The 23,488-nt window shown below is 44.2% G+C and overlaps 2 protein-coding genes across 2 annotated transcripts in view; both read right to left on the minus strand.

Annotated features, from left to right (window-relative positions):
• The window catches only part of LOC119394948 (hormone-sensitive lipase), a 19,836-nt gene extending 17,382 nt beyond the window's left edge, over nucleotides 1-2,454 (minus strand). The window contains exon 1 of the mRNA XM_037662244.2: nucleotides 2,379-2,454. Within this exon, the coding sequence (XP_037518172.1) occupies nucleotides 2,379-2,454 (76 nt within the window). The remainder of the gene's footprint in view (nucleotides 1-2,378) is intronic.
• Nucleotides 2,455-12,673: 10,219 nt separating this feature from the next.
• On the minus strand, nucleotides 12,674-23,044 carry LOC125758454 (uncharacterized). Its single transcript, XM_049415698.1, has 3 exons — nucleotides 22,748-23,044; nucleotides 22,495-22,679; nucleotides 12,674-13,641 (listed from the first exon to the last, which is right to left on the minus strand). The coding sequence occupies exons 1-3, from the start codon at nucleotides 22,761-22,763 to the stop codon at nucleotides 13,381-13,383; spliced, it is 462 nt and encodes a 153-aa protein (XP_049271655.1). The 5' UTR covers nucleotides 22,764-23,044; the 3' UTR covers nucleotides 12,674-13,380.
• Between the last annotated feature and the right edge of the window lie 444 nt (nucleotides 23,045-23,488).

A 23,488-nucleotide genomic window follows, 5' to 3' on the forward strand; every position in this document is an offset into this window, starting at 1 on the left:
CATGATTGAGGAAACTCATTGAACCATAACTGAAATTCATTTTCAGGGAAACCAAAGACTGCAGTAGCACAATTTGCCATAATCGTCAGAGTACCAAATAGAACATATATTCAATATTATTGAGATCAGTGAACACAGAAATCACTGAAGTTACTTTAAGCTGGCAAAAGATCAGACGTCAGATTACTTGTAGTGTTAATGGACCTTGACAATCGTCTGGGGTAACGTCCATGAATACGCCCATCTCTAAATGGTAAAATGTTTCTTAACATCACGACAATGTGATTAAGTAAATGGCAGGGTCAAGTCAAAAAGCTCATGCAACGTATTCACGAGGAAAAACATGGTTCCCTCAGCTATCACCATTACATTTTATTGAAATGTAGTGCATGCCCACAAAAACGAGGGCTTTACTTTTCCTTAGCGTCCATGGGTCAGCTATGGTGGACTACATTTATAATATATGTTGTTTTCACTAACATCAGTAAGCTACGTTCATGACTTGCAGAGTGTCCGCTGCTCATGATCATATAAGGTTATTGCGACTATTGGCCTATATCATAGTTCTTCTTCACTGCTTCTAGAGGCTGACAAATTTTTAGTGCTCTTCTTTGCAGGACTATTGCTGTTAGTTTTGTAGATACATCTTCCAAACTAACTCAATCTCTACAAATTCACATCCTCACCTGTTGTTGTAACAAGCAGAGTAGTTAACAGTCGTCTCTGAAAAAGCATTTCTCTTCATTCTAAAATAGGTCTACGTACGATATACAAGCAAGATTATAAACAGGCGTAAGCGTATTGTCATTCGTGCTTAAGGTGTGATTTGTGCAGCTAGCAAATTTGCAGACACAAACAGCAGTAATACCAGGAATGCAGAGTGTATAATGCAGGCAAAAGCTACTAAAGACCCTGGAGTAAGAGTGTATTTCATTCAGTTTTTTTAGCTTATTACTACAACTTTAAGCTTGCTCTAAGCAGTACGAAAAATCTGCAACACAGTGTAGTCTCAAATGTACAGCTGTCACACTGCTATTTAAGAACTGTTATGTTGCGGTCCCACGCAAACAAAGTCTAGCGTCAAAAATTTTCGTACTGCTTATTTTGACAGCTCAAGAGCCTCCACCAGAATGTATGAGCATTCTTTCTGATGTTGGACACTGCATTACTACTCTGCCAACTTCATTAAGTAGTATAGTACATCACATCAGAACGTACAAGCAGCAAACCCTACATCGCTCAGACCGGCAGCAAAAGACATAAGATAGCTGACTGTGGAGAAAGGGGCAGAAATAAAAGACTTCGCAAGCTCTCAAGAGCTCGTATGAACAAAGACGCGAGCATGATGGTACTACGTAAGTCCCTGATAGGGACCTTCTGCAGTAAAACAAAATATTAGATAGCCAGTGATATTGTAAAAGGCAATGCCCACAGATAGCAGTTATTAGGTGCATGCTCAGAAAAACAGAGTTGAATTTTATCCTGCATAAGCACAGTGGTGATACGTCAGACTCCATACCACCACTGCACAAACAACAATGAGTTGCCATTCATCACACAGCTTGACGCCCACACATACCGGCCTGCACAAATTCGCACATGAGGAGAAGGAAAATAATCACTAAGGAAAACTCCGCCGAAGCATAGCACGAGGTGATTGCAAAGGTGATGCACCTTTTTGTGTATGCTTTCAAAATATGCTTATTGAATAGTACATATAATAGTATTCGAAAAACTTTAATTGGCATGTCTATACTAAATTAAAAATTATTTTATCTCTGTGATACGTGCACCACAGGCATAAATGCATCTTTCGTAGGCATACACAGATAGCGGCAATGTTGAGATGCTCTTGCCGGGGCTGTGATGTCATTGCTGGTAGGGTGGGGATGTTGATGCACCTCCAGCCAGGATGCCACAGGGGTGGAGGTTGCACAACTGAAAACCACAAACAGGACTCGTACACGAATCAACGGATGCATATTTATTTTCGGGTATGGTGCGTGGCGTGCAGTTGCCTCTGTTTTGGAACTCAGATCGCCTTAATCACGCGCGCAGAGTAAAGCAAATCAAATCGAACCTGTTGCGCTGTCTCCGCAAAGTTGTGCTATGAATAAACTACTTTCAGGTGGTACTTCATTCAGCACATTTGTCATACGGTGCACGGGTGCAAATTCGACCCGTTCGAGTTCTTGATCGTGAATGCTTATTCGCGGAAGATACGGGAGGGGCCAATCGCGGTCGAGGAAGTCGTCCCGGTTGGGGGCTCAATCGCGATCGAAAGTTCCCGTGCGACGTCAAGTCTTAAACATCGAATTCTACGCGCCTACGTGCCATAACCTCTTACGAGACTTGCAGCGGTTAGGCGCATCACTCACTAAAATCCCATGCAGCGCCGTAGAAGCTCGTGGGGTCGAAGTTGTCGAACTCCTTGAACAAGTCGTTGAACTTCATGTTTCGTTCACGAACAGGCTGCTTATCCGTGTGCCCATCATCGTTCCAGTATGGACAAGCCGGCTCTGAGGCCGCGCAAGATGCGACGTGGTCGCCCAATTCTTGCGAAACTTTCGCTCGGAAAAACGGCGAACCACGCTTCATTGCAGACCTGCAGAGTTTGGTAGTCAGGGGGATGAACCTATCGCGACTGAACGATGCTTCGAAAGCGTTCGCGTGAGTTCCGAGTCGAAGTCAAACAGGTGCGCATCGCTGATGATTCTGTTGGCGGAGGCTTCGACCGAATGCAGTAGTTCTTCCATCGAGTTTAGGTGCGCAAGTATTTACTTCCCGTCTCCGTTCCACTTCTCTGAAGTACTATGTTGGCGGACCATCGTCGTCAGCATTTCGTACAGTCCCGAGCGTGCCTCCCGATGCGCGACATGTTTCACAAACTGCAGCTGGCCGGTGCCGAGTCAGGCCGGCAGTCCTCAAGGTTTCCGAATCGCTGCCACAGCCACATTTGCTTGACATGACCGATTTGCACGCACCTTCAAAATCCTGTTTCCTCCGCCCGGAGAGGGGAGAATGAAACGTAGCGAAAGAAAAACGTGAGAGCGTATAGGGTTTAAGGAGGATGGAAAGAGATAAGGAGAGAGGAAATGGCAAGGGCCACAAGGGCGCGGTGCGCGGCGCGCTCAACCTTACGGCAATGTGCGAAACAACGAACGCATCGATTTCGCACAGAAATAGCCCGCGCTGATGAGATGTGGGGAAAAAAGAGCGCTCATTTCGCCGGCCTAATTGACTCGGCGCTTCCATCTCAACCGTGATTTGCGGTTGACAGCCTATCTACCGAGTACCGGCCATATAAAAACAGCTAAACTGCGCACAATTCGAACACATATGTGGTAGAAATTGGTCACCATTAAAATACCGATCTTCCTTACACGCAAATTTTTAGGCAGTGGCACTGAATCATTGTAAACACTTGATAATGATTGCCTTATATGTCCAACTACAAGCAGATATGAAATGCAAAATAAATGATTAAGATAGTGATCGAATAGCCTAAAGAAGGAGGGCCAAAGCGGGAATAAGGATACGCTGCCACATGACATATATACACACGTACATAACCCTCGTTCCAGAGGGATCACATTATCTAAAATATTGCTTTTATGTTTTCGGGTCCCAACTACACACGAGATATATAGTGCCACTATTTTAGAACATTATTAGAATTGTGGAAGTCGTGGAGGGCAGTGCGAAAAGGGAAGAATAAGGAAATCAGCTGCACGGTGCTGCAGCATATGTGGCGATCATTGGTTTCATCATTCCAACCTGGCGAAAAGCGCTGTGAAGGTTTGCTACCACCACACTGCAGTGTTCTTGGACCAAACAGAACCACGTGTGATAATGAAAAGGTGAAGCGGTCGTGGCAGTAGTCAGCCGCCAGACGGACGTATAATCAGTTTGAAACGAGTGTGGCTCAATTTAATTATCGCAGCACAAAGCGTTTAGACACCTTGGGTCATAAAGTGTGAAACCGTGAGCAGTTCTGGAAAACTCATTCATAACAGCAGCGCAGAAGTGAGAGAATGTGTAAACGTTGACTTAGTCTAGCTGTTCACTACACGCGATGCGCGCGGCCCATGGCTAGGCCGGTATTTTGTGCCGATTATTTACGCTTTCACAAAATGAAGATTGCTGAAAAACACAGTTCCGTTGCGTAATTTTTTTCGTTGCTGAATTTGTTGTTGCGCCTCTGCCATAGGTGAGGATCTTCGCGAGGCACATGCGTTTCGCGGAGTCTGGGCTCTCTCGCGAACAATAGATGACGTCACTACTACGTCACTCACGTGTGACGTCACTTGAAGACTTTTTTCCCTAAGTTAGTTTTGACTTTTCCCCGTGTCGCCACGGAGTGCCTAGTATGTCACGTGCTTCATGAATTTCGTCCCTAATGTCCTAGTCTCCTAGTGTCATCTTCACCTCCGCCGGCGCTGTCTCCGCGCACGTGTCACGAAGTGTCGTCGGTGTCGTCAAGTAGCCGCAAAAGTCAATACTCCCATGAAATGCGACGTTTGTGGCGTTGGCCTGTCTTCACTGGAAAAAAGTGGAGCACCACATCGCAGCGCACAAATTCGCCGCCGACTACGTGCAGCAGGCGTTCCACAAAGATAAAGGTGAGTACCCATCCTGTTTTCAGTTTATAGTTGTTGGAAAAGACAGTGTCAGTGCATTTTTATCATCTTTTGTGGTGAGGCTGTACAGCACATGACCGCTTCCACGTGCATTCACTGTGCCAGCTAGTTATAATTCGCATGTGCTTGTCGCGTAGAAAAAAAAAAAGAAAACAAGTATGCACAGAGGCACTAATTTTCACAATTTGCTCGATCACACTGAAAGTACTGCCGCTTGCGTCGCTTTTTTGTTTTCCCTCTAAAAACAAAGCAGAGCAAATATGTCCGGTGGATACATGATGTGTTGAAACAGGTGAGCGCACAAGACAGGGACAGTGAAAACGACACATAGAGCGCTACTTCCAACTAACATTTAATGCACTACACTCATCACGTGGTAACATCGAGTGCTTCAGAACAAGACTATCAAAAAAAAATTTAATTTTTTTTCTTCCTTACGTTTTTTTTTCTGCTAAAGATTACAGGCGGTAACGTGCCATGGAAACAGGGCGACAAAGCGAAAAAACCCTTGATACCATACAGAAGTTTTTGACCGAGCTCATGAATGCGTTATCAACGGCAAAAACGGCTGTGTGATAAATGCGACATGAGATGAACATGGGTTTTAACAAAAAGCGGGTCATCCAAATGAAACAATGATGCGGCTGAACAAAGGAGGCTGTAAAAAGGTATTAAAAATGGCCTTGAAAAGGTTAACACTTAAAAAGTGAGAACAACAATAAAAGTTTTGCAAAAACGCAGACTCTTTCTTCGTGAGTGACACAGAGGGCATGCTGACACAGCTGGGTCCGAGCTGTTCTGCACATGATGCATCATATATTTCTCGAGCTATGACAGCCTGGTCAAGAAAGGGGTACAACCGCAAGCTGCACAGTGTAAGGCCATGTTGCCGTCAGACTTTTAAATTGTTGGCGTGTTCACGCAAGCGATCGTTAATACATTGGCCAGTTTGGCCGATGTAAACACATCCACAAGAGAGCGGAATCTTATACACGATGCCGCATTTGCAAGACAAAAACCGCGTGGTGTGCTTCTTGCAGCATGTCAGGCCTTTCACTGTTCACGTTTACACGCTTGCACAGGCCTCCAAAGTTTTGTGTGGCGGTAAACACTACACTGACTCCTGCGCACCCTGCAGCCTTCTTAATCCTATGTGACACTTGGTGCACGTATGGGATAACAGCAGTTTTTGGTCCCATCTCTGTTTTTTGGAGGCACATTACTGGTTTTTCTTGAGTCTGTGCAACAAGGTCTCCGCAAGGTCACGCAAAACTCTGGAAAACGTGTGCTCTCGAAGAAAGATTTGTGTTTTTGCAAAACCTGTTGACTTTTATTGTTTCTTACTTTTTAAGGTTTTAACCTTTTAAAGGCTTTTTTAATACCTTTTGATGACCTCCGCTGTTAAGCCGTATACTTTGTTTCTTCATTGTATGACCCATTTTTGTTAAAACCCATGTTCATCTCATGTCACATTTATCACCCAAGTCGTTTTTTGCCGTTGATAGCACATTCGTAAGCTCGGTCAAAAACTTATGCTTCAGAAGTTTTTCAGAAAGAATATAGTGCACTGAATGAGATGAAGGGTAACTGAAGGACTTAATTTATTTGTGAAGCAGAGAGAGTGAGGGAGCAAAATAAAACATGTAACATTAATCTATCAGGGGCGTAGCCAGAAATTTTTTTCGGGGGGGGTTCAACCATACTTTATGTATGTTCGTGCGTGCGTTTGTATGTGTGCGTGCCTATATACGCAAGCAAAATTGAAAAAATTTCGGGGGGGGGTTTGAAACCCCCAACCCCCCCCTTGGCTACGCCCCTGTAATCTATGTCTAAGGCCTTTGAACTATTTTCGTTGGTTTAATGTCTCTCTCTGATACTATGTTGTATTTGTATTACAGAATTCAGTGAATGGAAAGCTCAGGAAGAGGCGAACTGTTGGTTTGTTCTTCACACGGCTCCCAAAAAGCTGGCCAGTGGGGAAACGAGGAGCCACTACTACTCTAATAGATCAGGAGTGGCTAGGCCAAAGGAAGGTCATGGTAATCGTCGAGAAAAAAAAGTCAGGGTACCTGCAAGTCCGGTAAGATATGTCTCATTTATTACTGTGACAAAGAAGGAGAACACTCAGAGCCCGGCACCTGAAGGTATCACCATAAATGTAAGGCACCAAAGAAAGCATTATGGCCATAAAGCAGAAATTCAGCACTTGAGGATGAGTGACAAAGAAAAGGCCAACGGGGTTAACCAACGTAGCAGAGGACCTGGAGCGTGGGTGGTGCCCATGAAAACCATATTGAATAATATAAGAACATCTGTTGGGGGCATGTAAGCTGAGGCCAGCACATTTGGCAGAACGCATAACTCTGCATAACATCAAACGGCAGTTTCACATTGCTGCTCCTGAACAGTGTCACACCAATGATGCTGTCAGTGTAGATATGTGGGTGAAAGCAATGTAGGACAAAGGTGAAACACTTGTCTGTCTGTATAAGGCACAAGGTGCAGTGACCCAACTGGTACTTTTGTTGCAACAGATTTGCCCTTGCTTTGATGACAGAGCCACAAAAAGAGCTGTTAGAAGAATTGGGCATGGGCACGTGTGTCTTGACTCAACACATGGAACTACAGGGTAACAGTTTGAGCTGACCACTCTTCTAGTGCTAGATGAAGTGGGATAAGGTATACCTATAGCCTAATTTCATCTGCAACAGGATGAATGAGGAAAACTGGCAGCTTTTTCAGGTCTCTTGAGGTGCCATCAACGAAAAAGTGGCTGCTAAGACATTTATGTCTGATGACGCCTCACAATTTACAAGGCATGGGTCGTCAGTTATGGGTGTCCCTCAGCAGAAAACTTCTCTGGCACCTGGCATGTGGATAGGAATTGGCAGAAGAAGATACATGAGTTTGTAGAAAAACAACTGAGGCCAGACGTGTACCACAACGTGCGACTCCTTTAGAGTTCCTTGACCAGCAAGAATTTGAAAAGTATCTGTATCTTCAATCATTCCTTGACACTGAGGAAGAAAAACTGAGGGATTTTCTGAAGTACTTCAAGGACAACTATGCAGTTAGACCTCAAGAGCGGGCCTACTGCTTTAGGACGAGGGCAGGTATCAACACCAAACATGCACCTTGAGAGCATGCACAGGACGATGAAGCACAGCATGCTGGAGGGAAAGAAGAATAAGCGTGTTGATAAACTAATTTTCTGCACTCATGGACTTGACATATCATTTTTTGATGAAGAGGGCAATCCAGATGATCAAAGGGCAAGAAGTTGAGTGCAGTTGAAAGGTACCACAGATCTGGCACTGAAATGGCAGGTTGTGCCAAATTAAACGAAGACAGCACGTGGACTGTGCCATCTCAGTCTACTAAAGGGCACTCTTATACAGTGACAAAAGTCGGGATGCTGCTTGCTGTCCCTTGAGATGCAATGAATGTGCAGTGTGTGCGCACCTGATACACTTCAAAGTGTGCAAGCACATTCACTGTGTGGTCATTGCTAACACATTGTCAAGCACTGACATAACGACTATGAGAGCCCACCTGAAACAGTAACTGAACGAGTCGGGCATTGCACATAGTGCAAAGCATTGCAAAGGTGGAGGCGGCCACAACAGTGCCGAGCCAAAAGTCATTGGATCGATCTCGGCCGCGGCGGTCACATTTCGATGGAGGCGAAATGGTAGAAGCCCGTGTACGTACGATGGCAGTGCACGTTAAAAGAACACCAGATGGTCTATAGAAACCCAGATGGTCAAATTTCCGGAGCCCTCGACTACAGTGTGCCTTACCTACCTCGTGGTTTTGGCACGTAAAACCCCAGAAATTATTATTATTATTGCCAATGATGACCACATGCCTCAACAAATATGAAAAGTACTATGTGTTGATGTTGGCACTGGACCGAGGGTTCCACTAAATATAAAATTTAAGTCACTCATATGTCTCATCTGCTCTATCTGACACAACTGCTGCTGTAATTAATAATTACTGGAATGCAAAGTGTTCGATTGGTGAATGTGCTGACCTGCCCATTTCTCACTTATGATTTCTCATTTCAGATATTGTATTACTGATTGTAGAGGTGTTAAATGACATTGATTTCCCAAAGCTATGGCGGGAACCAAACCAGCATTTTAATAAGCCTTATTGTCAAAGCTTAACCTGGTTGTGTCTTCCTGTGTTGATAATGCATACTTGTGCACGCGGTTTCTGCACTACATTCATTACAGTAATGCAATGCAGTTTCATTTCAAGCCACGAGGACAGAGTCAGAATCGATTTAGATCTGTTTCTTTCTTTATGAATGCTTAGATTATTAGTTGTTGTTGTTATTATTATTATATTATTATTATTTATTATATATATATTATTATTATGTATTATTATTGCAGCGGTATTTGCACACGTTTTCCTGGCTACGGCGCGAATCCTTTATACAGAGGAGAGCTCGATCAACATCGACATCGTCTGCAATGGCGGATTGTTTATTTGCAATTTGCAGCGTTTGCGCGATGTAAATGTTCTTTCGCTAGTTTCTTGTACGCGGTAATGTTAACATTAACGCTCGCTATCGAGTTTAGGGTATGTTTTCTCACACGTGAAGGTGTGGTGCCTTTTTCACCCGTGAATATTCGTACTCGACGCCGCTCGCCTACCACAGCAGGTGAGGTCATTGGTAAGATACACGTTCCGATGCAACTTCCAATTCAAAATTGTGCTTTGTATGAGTGTCATGCTCTGCGCTTCGACTCTTTTGATCGTTAACTTGCGCTAGATGTGGTTATCGAGGCCAGTCGAGCTCTGAAAATTCATTTCCGAATGATCGGGACACGATCTTGAACGTGCATGAACGCGCGGGTACCACACAAAATATAAGCTAAAGCTGTGCAGCAATTCAGATGTACTAGGTATTGCCGCGAACAAATATTGCTTGCTAATGGGATGGGCGTCGATGACTGCCCAGCCCCCCACCCCCTTTTTTTTTTTGTACATACATGTAAACCGTGATTTCAATTTGACAGCTTTGCTTGAAGGCGCTTTTAGTGCTATAATGGAAGCGATAGCTTGCTTTTGATGACCTCTGCGCTGTCAGTGCATCAGGACATTGCATTATTGATAAGACAGAATTGTTCACGTCCAACACCCCTCGCAACGTCAAGCTTTGAAAATTCTTGTGCTACACTTGCTCGTTTCACGAAAGGGGGTGTTTTTGGAAGAGTTCAAACCTAAAGACGCTGATTTCTTCTTATCAGTGCTAGAGTTACTGACTACGCTACCTAAGGTAGCATATGCAGTAACTAATCAGTGCCTGCCAGCAGCGCACCAATTGAGGGTGTGTTCTGCATAACTTCGTGCAAGAAAAAAGAAAAAAATCAGAATTAAACGCACAGTAGAACTTGCTACAACTGAGCTGCAAGTCGGGTTGAACTTTCCATTCAAGTGCGAGCTTCTTCGACTACATTAAACCCTTCAGACGCGATCTATGAAGAACTGCCTGTAATTCGTCAGAGTTGCACATTATCTCAAGGACCGACGTTGCAACAAAAATATTGTCATGTATGTGCTTTATAGTAACTAATCTTGATTAACTGCAATTGCATTGAACCTGAAGTCATTCATGTTCTGCTTTTTGCAAAAATAGAATGAAATCTCAGGCTAGAAATATAGTACTATTTTTCTTTTTTTGGTTATGATCATTCGAGCAAAGATAAATTATACTTTTTAGGTGACTTGGAAAAGCGGAACATCAAACATGGTAGTGCCTTCTGCTAATTGACTATATTTAACAGTACACTGCAAATGAAGTTGAAAACAGATCTATTATACAGGAGGTTCAATTTATCCACTCTTAAATGTATCTTGTTCTTTCTTAGCCACTAGTCAACACGACTAGCAAAAACATGTGATGTAGACAGTTGTATACAAAGCGTCTCAAACAGTTATAGAAGAATGGTGTGCTAAAAGCTGCAGCAAGACAGAGTACGACTTTGCGAAACTGCAGTCGTAAGTGCCGCCGCTTTAGGTTTACAGGTTGATCCCTCCACGGCTTGGATGTAGACCATACTTAGAAACTAACTCGGATGATACCGTTGTCACATGGTGCACTGCTGATCGCAATTAAGCCCAATCAGGGTCAAATTTCTCAACAGTTGATTGACTCGTTTCTGCAACTTGCATACAGTAAATAATCACAGTAGAGAAATTCTACCCAGTCAGGTCCCATCGTGATCAAAATTGACAGTATGACACCCATAATACATATTTGTCTGGGAGGCCAACTTTGGATATACAGGTCTTACTAGAAAAGAAAAACTAGATACATTGTTCGATAGCAGCCTATTAACATGTTGGCTCACGCACATTTCAAGCACATTCAAGACGTGGCATGAAACTCTTGCTAAACTCTTCTCAATCAGTTTGTATCGATCAGCTTATTTGCCATGTTATATACAAACAGATGCGGTCACCTATAGTGCACACTATGGGCTCACTTTCTTGAGCTAAATTTTCGTGACGTACAGCCTGACACTTAGAAACACCATGTGGCTCTCTTGTTTGCAGTTCATCCGCCTTGGTGCAGTTGGCCTGCCTTGCAAACTCATAAACGGCATTGTGTGTTGCTGCCATGTCTTCCGTTACTTTCTCTCAGTAGCATGAACGAACTATCCGCACCCGTTTTGTCTGCACTACAACGGAGATGCCTCAACTTCAGCCTATGTTAACCCCCACTGCCTTTCAAGGAACTATGTCAACAATGCCAGCACTATGTGCTGCTGGGCCTCATAACATAAGCTTGCTCAGTGGCACAAACTGTCCATATACTTTTGCCCCACAATGCAACTGTGCCATTCTCAGTGGTCCGTATTGGGAAGCACTCCAGATCTACAAACACTATGATGTGCTGTTGACTGCTAGAAAATGACTCGTTTATAACAGCGGAGTTTTGCACAACATAGAAAGGGTTATGAATGTAAAAATGGCCATCCACTCCCATTTGTTGCACAAAGCTACGATAAAATTCATATGGATTTCTCACAAAGAACAGCATTTTAGTTGGCGAAAAATTTGACATGGTCCACAGTTTGAACTCGAGAACGACTTTTTTTCGGGGTGGTCGCTCTACCATTTAAGCTAACCAGTATGCTAATAATAAAAGTGTGAGGGCAAATTCAGTTTGAAGCGCATGGACACTGAATATGACAAATGAGTTCTGTGGAAAGCACAGTAGGTATAAGTAGCTTATAAGCAGCTGCAAGTAATGTTTTTTCTTTCAAGTTTGATTTTCATAAATAGATATTAACACAGAATCTTCTGCTAAAAGCTGCTGCACGTTTCCACAGGACCCATTTGCCAAATTCTGTGTGCTTTGACTTTTCAACTAATTGGCCCTTACACTGCCCATTGCTAGCCTACTGGCTATCTCAGTTGTAGAGAAACAGCCCTGGAAAGGTGTTGGTTCCAGGCTTGAGCCCAGGAACAGTACGAATTTTTTGTTTTCCTTTCTGAGAAATCAGTATGGATTTCCTGGTAGCCTTGTACAAAACAGGTGGATGGCCATTTTTCAATTCAAAATAACTTGTTCTCTACACAGATGATGTATGCGAACACAACTGTGATGCCTTGAATCATGTCTGGACGAGCTGGGCTTGGAGCATGTAGCCAAATGTGATGGTAGGAGCTCCAAGTGAATGTTCTCAAATGTTCATTGTTCCAGTGCTCCCAGAACGAGGAAAAAGCTGGGACACAGCACTGTGTGCCTTGGCTTCTTTCCTCGCACTGTGACATAATGAAGTAGTACCAACTAGCCCAGTTCATTGCGCTCTAAAATGTGTTTAGCTACTTGTGATGCCGTTCAGACCAATCTGCTTGGCACATTCACAGGTAGCAATAGAACAGAGGGCTGCCGAGATAGCAAAGCCATAAATGCAAGGCCTGCGCGTGCACATCTGAGCTTGCAGAGATGGTGTCCTGCATAGGTCACTTGCTTGATGAATGTGCAATAAATGCAATTTTTTGGGCAATAAAGGTGTGATGACATATGCAATTTCTACATTTATTTGCTGCAATACAGAAACGTTCTCGATTTGTTCGAGTAGTGATTAGCATTTATGAAAGATAATTAATGCAAGGTCATGCTATATGTATTACTTTCAATTGAAAGACCCTGTGGCACAATCTTAATTATACAAAAGTAATATACAGCCAGCAGAGTCAACATGTGCCGTACAACTCCTCTCAAGTTTCAAGGAGGCTATCTGGGTAACAGTTGGGAGCATTCGCAACCAGCCGGACAACACATGGGTGGCCCTGAAAAGGGCCGTTTCATGGCAGGCAGCATTTGCCAAGTTTCAGTAAGGTTGAAAGTCGGGTGAATTGGTGACAGAGCATCTGAACATGTAAAGCAGCGCACAGAAAAAAGACACAAGAGGATTAATATGATTCAACAGGACAACTGTTGCACTTGCCACTAGTTTATTCTTTTAAAAAATATGTATATAGTACATACCCACAAGTGCACCACATGCAACAATGACTTTTGCTCATAACGGTGCTTAAAAAAATTTGAATGTTGTGCACTTGTGCATATGTGTATTACCCCCTCCTTTTTTTCCCTTCAAAATAAGCTAATTGCAAGTGCAGTGGTTGGCCTGTTCAATTGTATTCCTCCTTTCATGTCTTGTTTTTGTGTGCTGCTTTACACATTAAGATGATCTAAAGCAGTCTTGGTTCATGTTGGGAAGGTAGGCGAAGGAATTTGCTGCACTCGCAGGACTTCGTGGCCTTTTGTGTTGCAGTGGCTGCACTTCAGCAGCCTGTAGCAGATACCCAGCTCGCTGTGTCCATGTGACTTCACTCCAGGTCCGAAGTCACGGGCAAGAGAACTGACGATTTTGGCCAGCTGATCGATCCCTTGGCCTCTGTGCACATGGTACCCATCAATTGCTAAGAGCGCACGTCGTGGCTCTTTCGAGGAATTGAGAAACCGATGCTGTAGGAACAAAAAAAATTAGTGCAATTAGGAAAAATGTGATGCATTGAGACAAGAAAGAACTTGCAGATCAACTGAAGTCACTAAACAAAAAGAAAGGGAAGTGAACAACATGGGACCACAGCCTACAGTTTCATAAGTTAATGGAAAAATTTGGCAACATAAAGTGTTGCTAGTATGCTGCAATGTGAAAATTTTTCACTGCTAGATGGGGCTCAGCCGGAACTTTTGAAATCAATACACGCTCCTTTGAATGTTTACATTGCCCCTGTATATGTGGCTTGCACCAATATCACAGCTTGAAATTACATAGCCATCCACCCCGTGTGTCGGAACGGAACTAAAAACAAAAACAAAAAGATATTTTTGGCCGGAACGAAAATAACAAACGTTATCTATTATTTCGTTCCAGAGTGAAACCGAAATATTTTTATCAGTTTTCACTTCCCGGGAAAACTTGGTGACCTGGAACAACCGAGGTCATGCAACGTGAGCAATAATACATATGTCAGGGTATAGTGTTAGTGCTTATTTCATGCAACCAAAGTAAAGATGTTCAAATTTTATGAAAAATGAAAAGAGTGGCAACCAGAGCTGTTTATATTAATGCAAGTGGACCTTCGTGTGCCAGCCACACTAGTGTGGAGAGGGCATTCTCGGTGCTGAAGTTTGTTTTATCAGAACAGCGGTCTTCCACCCTCGATGACGGGCTACTTCTGAGAAAATGCTCACTCCCTTGACACAAAACATAGAACCTGCTCAGAAAATTCGTAATTCACTTTTGAGAAATTTAAATACAGTAACTTGGAAGGGTGCTAGTTTTGGGGTTTTGTGTGGCTGGCCCAGAAGCCCCTCAGGGACGAGACCAAGACAGACCAGCAACCATCTTTACTCTGCCGAGCCTCGGCCGCAACTGCCCACTGCCAGTGGCTGCTGAGTGCGAGCTGCGAGCGCACCATCGCTCATCATTCTCTTCTTCTACGGCCAGCACGCTCGCAGCCACCGCTTCTATACTGCCCCCTCCCCTCCGGTGAAACAGGGGAGGAGGGCGCAGTAGCCGCTATCCTTGGCCACAGCGGACAGCACGTGGCGTGCACGACCACACGTCGGCACGGTTCGTCCACCATGTAACCAAGGTCCCGGTGTTGTCCGTGGCAACTGGGGGCTCCGGGGCTCCGCATCCATTTTCGGGTTAGCAGTCGTCGTGGCAGCCGCCTTGCTGCCACCGTTTGTGGTTGCCTGCTCTTTCCTGTTGCTGACCTCTGGTTCTTCCTTCCTATAAGTGTATAGAAGCGTATAGACAAGTATAAAAGTGGCGGCTGCAAGCGCGTCGTCCGTAGAAGAAGAAAACGAACGATGGCACGCTCGCAGCTCGCAGTTGTGGCCGAGACTCGGCGGAGTAAAGATGGTTGCTGGTTTGTCTTGGTCTCCTCCCTGACGGGTTTCTGGGCCAGCCACAGCCACGACACCCCACATAGCTCGCGCTAGTCTGTAGCAATTCGTCGTACAGTTACTTGCGCTCCTCTGAAGAATGCGGGAAGAAAGTGTTTTACCCGTCCCACGTTCTTAAGAGGAGCGCAAGTTTACCACAAATCCTATGTTTTTATCGTTACTTTACCTTCAAGTTTTCGCATAAAAATAAGAACCGTTACAAAACATTATTTTTTTAGTTCCGGAACAGAAACGGAACTTTTTTCGGTGGAACGAAACTAAAACCGAAACTAAAAACATTTCGTTCCGACACCCTGCATCCACCATTGCGATGAATCACTACTGAAAGCTGACCAACCACCACTGAAGCTATAGTGACAGTACTAGAATATGTACCGTACTTACTCGAATCTAGGCCGCTCTCGATTGTAGGCCGACACTCGAAATTCGCAAGGCCAGAAAAAAAAAAACTTAATCATGGTACTCGAATCTAAGCCAACCCCCCACTTTCGCACATTGTTTTTTATAAAAAAACATCAGCTTAGATTCGAGTAAATACGGCACATGCATTTCAGATTCAATTAATGGTTGCCTGCACATTTGTATAATGCCCCAACTGCTTTGACACTAACGCAAGGAAGCAGCAGCCAACGAAAATAAATATGAATATTTCAGCCTGCCATACATGGAGAACACGTGCAAGCATCCAATGCTCATATATGAAAGACAACAGTGTTAGAGGAGAGAGCCTGGTGCGGATAATAGAAGAATTTTGACACAGCAAGCCTGTGATGTACACTTCACTACATAGTCAAAAGTCTGATAAAAACTTGTCAGATGGGGAAGGTACCAGATTAACATATTAGAATGCGCCTCAAGCTTTTTAAAAGTACATAAAATTGATGCTTCGGGACCACTATGGCCCCATTGCTCACATTAAAAAAAGCATCAGTGGGGTGCCTATGTATAGCCTATGTGCCACAGCGTGCAGGTAGGGCAAATTACCAAATGTACAGCTAGTTCCACATTTTTCCGATTTCATAAAGATTCCATGAGCAAACATGAAGATTACTAATTTGTAGCAGATTGAGTGTATTCAGATAACATCGGTGCATGTCTGTGGACCCCTTTAATTTCGCTGAAAAAAAAAAATATTTTGCTGTATGAGTCCCTAGGGCCACGAAACCAATGTTAGTTTTGCGAAAAAAAAAATTTGCCTAAGTCAAAAAAATTTGGACGGAAGTCTTCACTCAGCAGAACTGCTTTTTGCGAATTTCCCGAAAATACGATTTTGACGAGATCCTACAAAGAAATTATTGCAGCTGCGAGTCAATTTTTCTTGGCTTACTGTGAGTAACGTGCATTTATAAAATGTTATGTTGCAGTTCTGTTGCCCATAACTTATGCAAAAGAAGTTGCAAATACGGCACCCATTGCTCAATAATGCTCTAATTTCAGATTTTTTCACTCCGCGTCTATAATACTCGAAATTTCCCAAATTTTCCAGAGATTTGCCACGCGTTAGGTTAACCATTGTGCTAAGTATGATTGCCGAGGATGATGTCAGACGCAAACCATAAATGCATATGGTAAGAAACGTCTCTAAAAATAAAATACTTCGAAATTCAGTTTAAAAAAAAAGGCCATCTTCAATTTTCTTTAAACTCCCCAGAATTAAAGCCAAGCACGTGCTCTAACTTAATCTCTAAAAACATGTTGCATTATTTTTGTTAGATAGGAGTTACAAAGCCACCAAAGTGTCCAAATTGACGTCAAGTTCACACACAACCACTTAAAGGGGTGGTGCCATCAAATTTGTGGCTTGTGCATTCTTTGTTGCAAACATTTCTCATTGATCTAGGAAGCATGAGACACACTCCCAAATTCATGTATTCTCTCGAAACTATTTCACATCGCCTTAGTTGTATGAACGACTTTCGGTTTCGGTTTCTGGGCGACAAGTTGGACACCGACATCACCGTGTAGGAAGCTAGAACAAGTGCACCCACAAAGTTGTGACACATGCAGTGCTGCATTGTCTGCTCTCGCACACAGATGCAAGCAACCGTCCGGACGCCTTCAAAACTTGCTAAAATCCTCCATCATCCGCAGATGGTCGGCGAGCTTTCAACAATGACTGGTAAAACCAGTTTTGTCTACGTAACCCAACAGCAGCACCACATTAGTGAAAAGATGTTGCGTGGAGTTTTGCACAAAACTCTCCACAGAATGGTACTGCACTGTTAAACAGAACGTCTCAAACAAAGGTGAAAACCACCTAACGTTATGGAAATTTCAAGCAGTATTGAATCCATTGCAAGAGACTCTTGTCTGCTGAGACAGTCATTTCATAACAACTGACCTACCTTCATTTTAGAGACTAAAAACATGAATTCACAAGTGCAACCAGTACTTGCTGGAAGCAATCCACACTAACCAGCTGCTGAACTCACTGAATATTGGCATGACTCTGCTGCTCACTACCCGAGGCCAGCAAATGCTGCAATGACATTGCTGTGCCTATAGTCGGGTACAACTTTAGAAGACAGGAGAGGCCCCGCCCAGATGACCGAAGCGCAGCAGCCAATTGCCTCCGTGACTAAAGAAATAGTCCCGCTAGGCATGTTAGGCATGTTCTCCGTCGGCGGGGTCACCGGCCGTCCGGCTCATGACGTCACCTGAAGTGCGCGCCTATTGGTGGAGGCTCGTATGCATCCGCCTTTGAGGGGAAAATGCCGCTGCCTTCTAAAGTTGTACCCGACTATAGCTAATGAAAGCTGTGATGTTGAGAGGGTTCTTTCAGCTGAGGTACAGAGTCGTCCACTTCCACCTTGAACACCGCACCGTGCGGCCAGCACTCCGCGGAGCGCCTCTCTTGGTTGCTTGGGTAACTAGCGCGTATGCGCAGTGACAGCTCTAGGCGGAGCCTTCGCCGCGTCGTCTGCTAAAGCGCGGCAGCTCTGCCGAATTGTACTTGCTTTGCGGTGAAGCTAACTTCGCTCTTGCTATGCGCATGCAAATCCAGCATCCAGCACGGTTCAGAAGAAGCGAAGCGACTGCACCTTGTTCAGTCTAGCTTTTGCTGCTAGTGTTTTCTTTCATTTCTGGATGCGATCTCACAACCAATAAACCTCGGTCCGTGCATGAGTAAATTTTCACAGCCGCGCTTGAACTCCTACAACTAAGCAACTCAGCTCCTTTGAGCCCAGTAGCCAGAATGTTCCCGCTGCTCACGCAAATGTTTTTGATCAGCTTCAAAGCTAGGCGCCACAAAATTGGCGATAAATGCATGGTAAGGTCTGACATAACAGCTTTAAATGTGCGAAAGTTTGGATTCTTACTCGCCTGAAAACAAAAGGATGTGAGCAATTTGCCAATTTCAGAGAAGTTACATTACATTCAGGTGTTATCAGCACTGCTGCCTTCATGCGCTAGTGAATTTAACTCGCCAATACGACGCCCTAATTTGCTACTCATTTGCAACCATGCTTATTCATACCATTCATGCAGAAAAATGAAGAAGCATTCTAATAGAGTTTGCAACGCAATCAGTTCACCAAAGAAGCGCCGCTGACAAATGATTACTTCTGTAAGCAGGCGCTGAATAAAGCTTGACTCCCTTTTTATCGCTAGGTGGCCCAAAGCACCGCGTATCGCTTTATATATTTCTTGGCTCAAAACTTTAGCACGAAGCAGAAAGTTTTCCGTGAGCCTTCAATTCACAGCGCAAACTTATATTTTTTTATTGTCGACTTTGTGTCGCCAAACTTTCAGCTGATGAAAACAACCGTGTGAGTAGCGGGAATATTCTAACTGTACGGCACAAAGCATCTGAGTAGCTTAGTTGCGGGAGTGCCAACCCGGCTTGGCGATCTTACTCGTGCACGGGCCAAGGTTTATTACTTTTAAGATCGCATGCAGAAAAAGAAAACAGTAGGTAAAAACGCAGTGCGAAACGAGGCGCAGTCGCTGCGCTTCTCGATTTCCATGAGATTAAGTTACCTTCATCGAAGAGCAAGCGCGATTGGGCGGAGCCGCTGCGCTTTAGCAGACGACGCGGCGAAGGCACCACCTACAGTTGTCACTGCGCTTGCGTGCCCCAGCCGCCCGCGAGAGACGCTCCGCGGAGCGTTGGCTGCACGGTGCGGTGCTCAAGGTGGAAGTGGATGCCTCGGTACATCCAAAGGTGAGACAGCTCTCGAATGAAGACCAACATGCTGCACATGCAAATGGCAATGTACGTTAACAAGGACGCGTAAAAAATCGGTGATCAGCTTTTTGTGAATTAAATGTGTCTTTTCCTAGATGTTATCAAGGCTCTTTACTGTCCTTTTGACTTATCAATTTGTGTAAATGTATTTCATGTAGCATTTCTAAACTAAACCCCCCCAAAAACATGCAGTTCAATGATGGTTCCACGAAAAATGTGATTTCTCTCAAATTACCAGCTTGAAAAATAGCACCCAATTTTTACCCTCTAATTTGAAAAAATATAAAACACAAAAACAAACCACCGTAGTTATGCAATTTGTGTTAGAATGCTTTGGCTTCCTGTGCGACACAATTTGTACAAACCTCACCACCAGACAGGCATAGATGAGACTGTGGCTAAGAACATGTGCAAGGTTGTAACCAAGCTGATCACTGCGCATCATAGCAACAATAAGGCCATCGTCATCACCATGACCAAAAAATAATGAGCCACCGATCAAGACAACAAATGTGTGTGTGTACCTTTCATCACATTTACCACCAATCATACAAACAAGAAACGAGTTCATACATTTGTTCATATTTGTGTGTTATGTGCTAGACAGCTTCACTGGTAACCTGCCTTCACAAAATGGAATGGCTCGAAATTTTTATCACAATTTTACGCACCAATTCAGTCATACACACAACACATTGTAAACAGTGGTAGTTTAGCAATAATACGCCAGCAAACGAGCAAGGCCTTATCTATAAGAAAGCAACATTGTGCTTATAAAGCCCCTGTTGCTGTGGTTCGTGTTTGTGCACTCAGCATGTATACGCACTGCGCATAAGCACCACGGCTTGACACAGGTTGCCAGTTCCCTTAGTCACAGTGATGGCAAAGCCGCCTCTCAGCAATCACTCCTTTTGCCTTATAAAAAGCATAGAATAAAGTGGGGATGCCTAATAATATAGATTGTAATATCAAGCACGAATTATGGTGCATGTAAAGAACAGAAGACTGTACAGCAATCCGAATCGCTCCTTTGCACAGTATGAAGGCCTGTCCACCAGGCTGCACAACAAACCGGTTTTTGCAACATTGAAACATTTTAAAAATGCAAATCCTGTTGAAACTGCAAAAAGTGTGCTAGATTCTATCACTATAATTTACGGTCCTTCCATTTCCACTAGGATATGATAGCACATTCTAGCCAGTTAGTTGTCTGTGTTTCTAACTTAGAATTATTATGTTTAAGCTGTTGCATTAACGTAGACAGAACTTTCAATGGCAAACTTGTAAGGCATATTGGGAAACACCCAATGGCTCTCTATTGATGAATAAAAGGCTTTTACAGGGCTCTAAAATTGCCAAAGCTCCGAACGAGTGTGACTATTGGTGTTGAATCCTTCGTCTGAGGCAAGCTTTGAGATTGGGCTAATTGCTAATCCATCTTCAACAAAAAGGGTAGGAGTGGACAACAGACAAAGAAGGGAACAAAGACAACCGTTCCCTTCTTTGTCTATTGTACACTGCTGCACTGTTTGTTGACGATGAACTTTGTTTGAGGTTTCTAGTCTCACTGATATAAGTCGTATCAACGTTCATGCGTGGAATTTTGTAGATTACCCCTGGTAACTTTTATTGCTCCAAGAGGTCTTTAACATGTGTGAGCTGTCATGTTACCTAGTTTTTTGGCATCTGGGAAATTCTCACACAATTAGTGTAAAAAAATCTTGCAATTGACTCGCTTATTCCCTGCACCATGGGATGCCCACATACTTTTGCTGTTCCCGTTTGTCCTCCCAAAGAATCAAAGTGCTCCTTCGACAAATAGTTTCCAGGAGGTTACCCACAAAATGCGTGAACTGTGACACATCCTACATTAGTGGAACGAAAAGTTCAAACAAACAACAAAACACCATAAAAAGTGCCTTGAGAAAGGCAAGACGTGCTCAAACACTGGTGGATAATTATTCATTACTAACCAAGCGATTAATTTGGACACCACTGCTCTAATCGCAATGAAGAAAATCTTTATACATCTGATCTCAAATGTGGTATGTGTGCAACTTACTTTAGCTGTACATGTGTTGACCTACCCAGGATATACACCAGCACCCACTGGCACCTAGGCCATAAATAATCACCCTCTTCGCATTCTTTATTGTGAACAAGGGGCCCATAGTGGTTCTGAAACGTTAATTTTAATTGTTGCCTTTTCAAAAGGTACCTCACATACATGAACCCATTTCGTCGACAGGTTTTCATTCGTCCACTGAAACAGATCGAGATAGCAGTGACTTGTGGGCTTTCATTTATTCAAGGGCAACAAAAGTTACCTAACAACGTCATAGTGAGTTGGTTGTCACTGAGAAGATGCGGACACTGGCGGTTTTCTGAATTTGGTATCACCACATACTGATGTTTCAGTCAAACATTTCTTTTCCCATGCCTTGAAAACACTGTCTTACTCTATTAGTGGCCTTCGGTGAGAAAGGCTAGGATGCTTGTGTCACTACCACTGCCATTGTTGATGAACCATTCCACGGACATTGGAATGGTTTATCAAAATTGTCTCTAACATACGAGCCAGCTCATGTGACGGCACATGCAAGCCATGTATTCTCAAATGCCTCTACTAAAAATGGCACCACGTTGCCTCACTCCGCTAAATCTAAATACTGAAAAGCATCCTCACTGTCCATGTATGTCACCGTCTTAAAGAAAGGGCATTAAATTTCAAGGCCTTGTTTTCCACTGTGTATAATGGCCACATGCAAGATCACTAAAAGGTGTGCACGTGCTTAACGTGCATTGTCACCTTCATTTCGGTATTTTCCCTGTATCTCAACATCGTGTGAACGCCTTGTCAATAACAACAGTCAGGTATTTCAGATGAACGCATATACACGGGAGAAAATTGCTAGGAGCACTTACAACTAAGTTTTAAAATTCGTTAGAATGCGGTGCGGACGGTACGCATCTACATACCGCTTTGATCGGGTCTGTTGGCAGTGCAGGTTTACCGTGCAGCAATACGGATATGCCATACCGTCGTGGTCGGCATGTCAGTATTATAACCCGCAAGACCTCTACCGCATCACTTTACCGCAAGCAATGAGCAACTAGCGCGGCTAAAAAGTTCTTAAAAAAAGCTGCGTGCCGACCACGACGGTACGGCATTTCCCTCAGCGGCGCGCACCAGTATGTCAGCGTAAACTTACCTCGGCGTTCAAGATTCGAACACACGGCAGGCGTTTCAGCGTAGCCGTCAGCTTGCGGTTCAGCAAGCGCGTTTTCTTGATCTGGCGCTCCGCATCGGCGTCTTCAGAGCTGGAGCAACGTGGCAGCACTTTGAAGACGTATACACCACGGGGGCCACATCGTGCTGCAGTTGCAGAACTAACTTCTAAAATGTAAAGAAAATACAACCTTCAGTGACTGATGCCAAGCATCTCACAATTTCAGAATACGTACCCCTATATTGTCGCATATATCTTGAGGGTCCGCGTTGGCACCGCAAACGTCGTTACCACCAACGTCAGTCTACGCGCTGAAAGTGCATCGCAGAGACGGCCTCAGCCATTCGCACAGCGTCAAAACCACCAAAACTAAATGTGCAGGTCTCGACGGATGTTTTCAAGTGAAGGCGACTCCTGCACATGAATTTAACCTGGCTGTCACCTATCAACACACCGCGTAAAGAAGGCATAACTCAAACAAAGCCGGCGACTGCGGTGAGGGGGTGAGGGTACCGAGTAGAACGGTAGAACATAGGCACATAGGCAAGTAAAGGCTGGGGACAAGGCCGAGGAATCGTCGGATCTTTCCCTAGCTACAACAGTACCTGTCTAGGGGCAGGGAGTACCTCCCTATGGTAACGTCAGATCCGGTTTCGCGCCAAACCGGGAGAGCCCCGACTCCGGGGATACGCTTTCCGCGAGACAGGGTGTTTGGTGTCACAGAAGTCTGTTGCCAGACTCGGGGGTCAGTTCCGTTATAGTTCCGTGGCGTGCCCGTGTCACTGGGGCGCTTCGCCCTTCTCAGTAGTATTTTGCCAGCGACCGTGGTGTGCCCAAAGTCTGGCAACAGACTTCTGTGGCACCAAACGGAACCCTGCCCTTCGCGACGCATGCGAGGTCGGCTAGCATTGCTTTACGCGCCTCAAGAAAACCCTGTCTACATCTATGAGAACCAAGATGAGGTAGACCATGCATT

Source organism: Rhipicephalus sanguineus, chromosome 5 (assembly GCF_013339695.2).
Source record: "Rhipicephalus sanguineus isolate Rsan-2018 chromosome 5, BIME_Rsan_1.4, whole genome shotgun sequence".
In the NCBI taxonomy this organism is placed as follows: domain Eukaryota; kingdom Metazoa; phylum Arthropoda; class Arachnida; order Ixodida; family Ixodidae; genus Rhipicephalus; species Rhipicephalus sanguineus.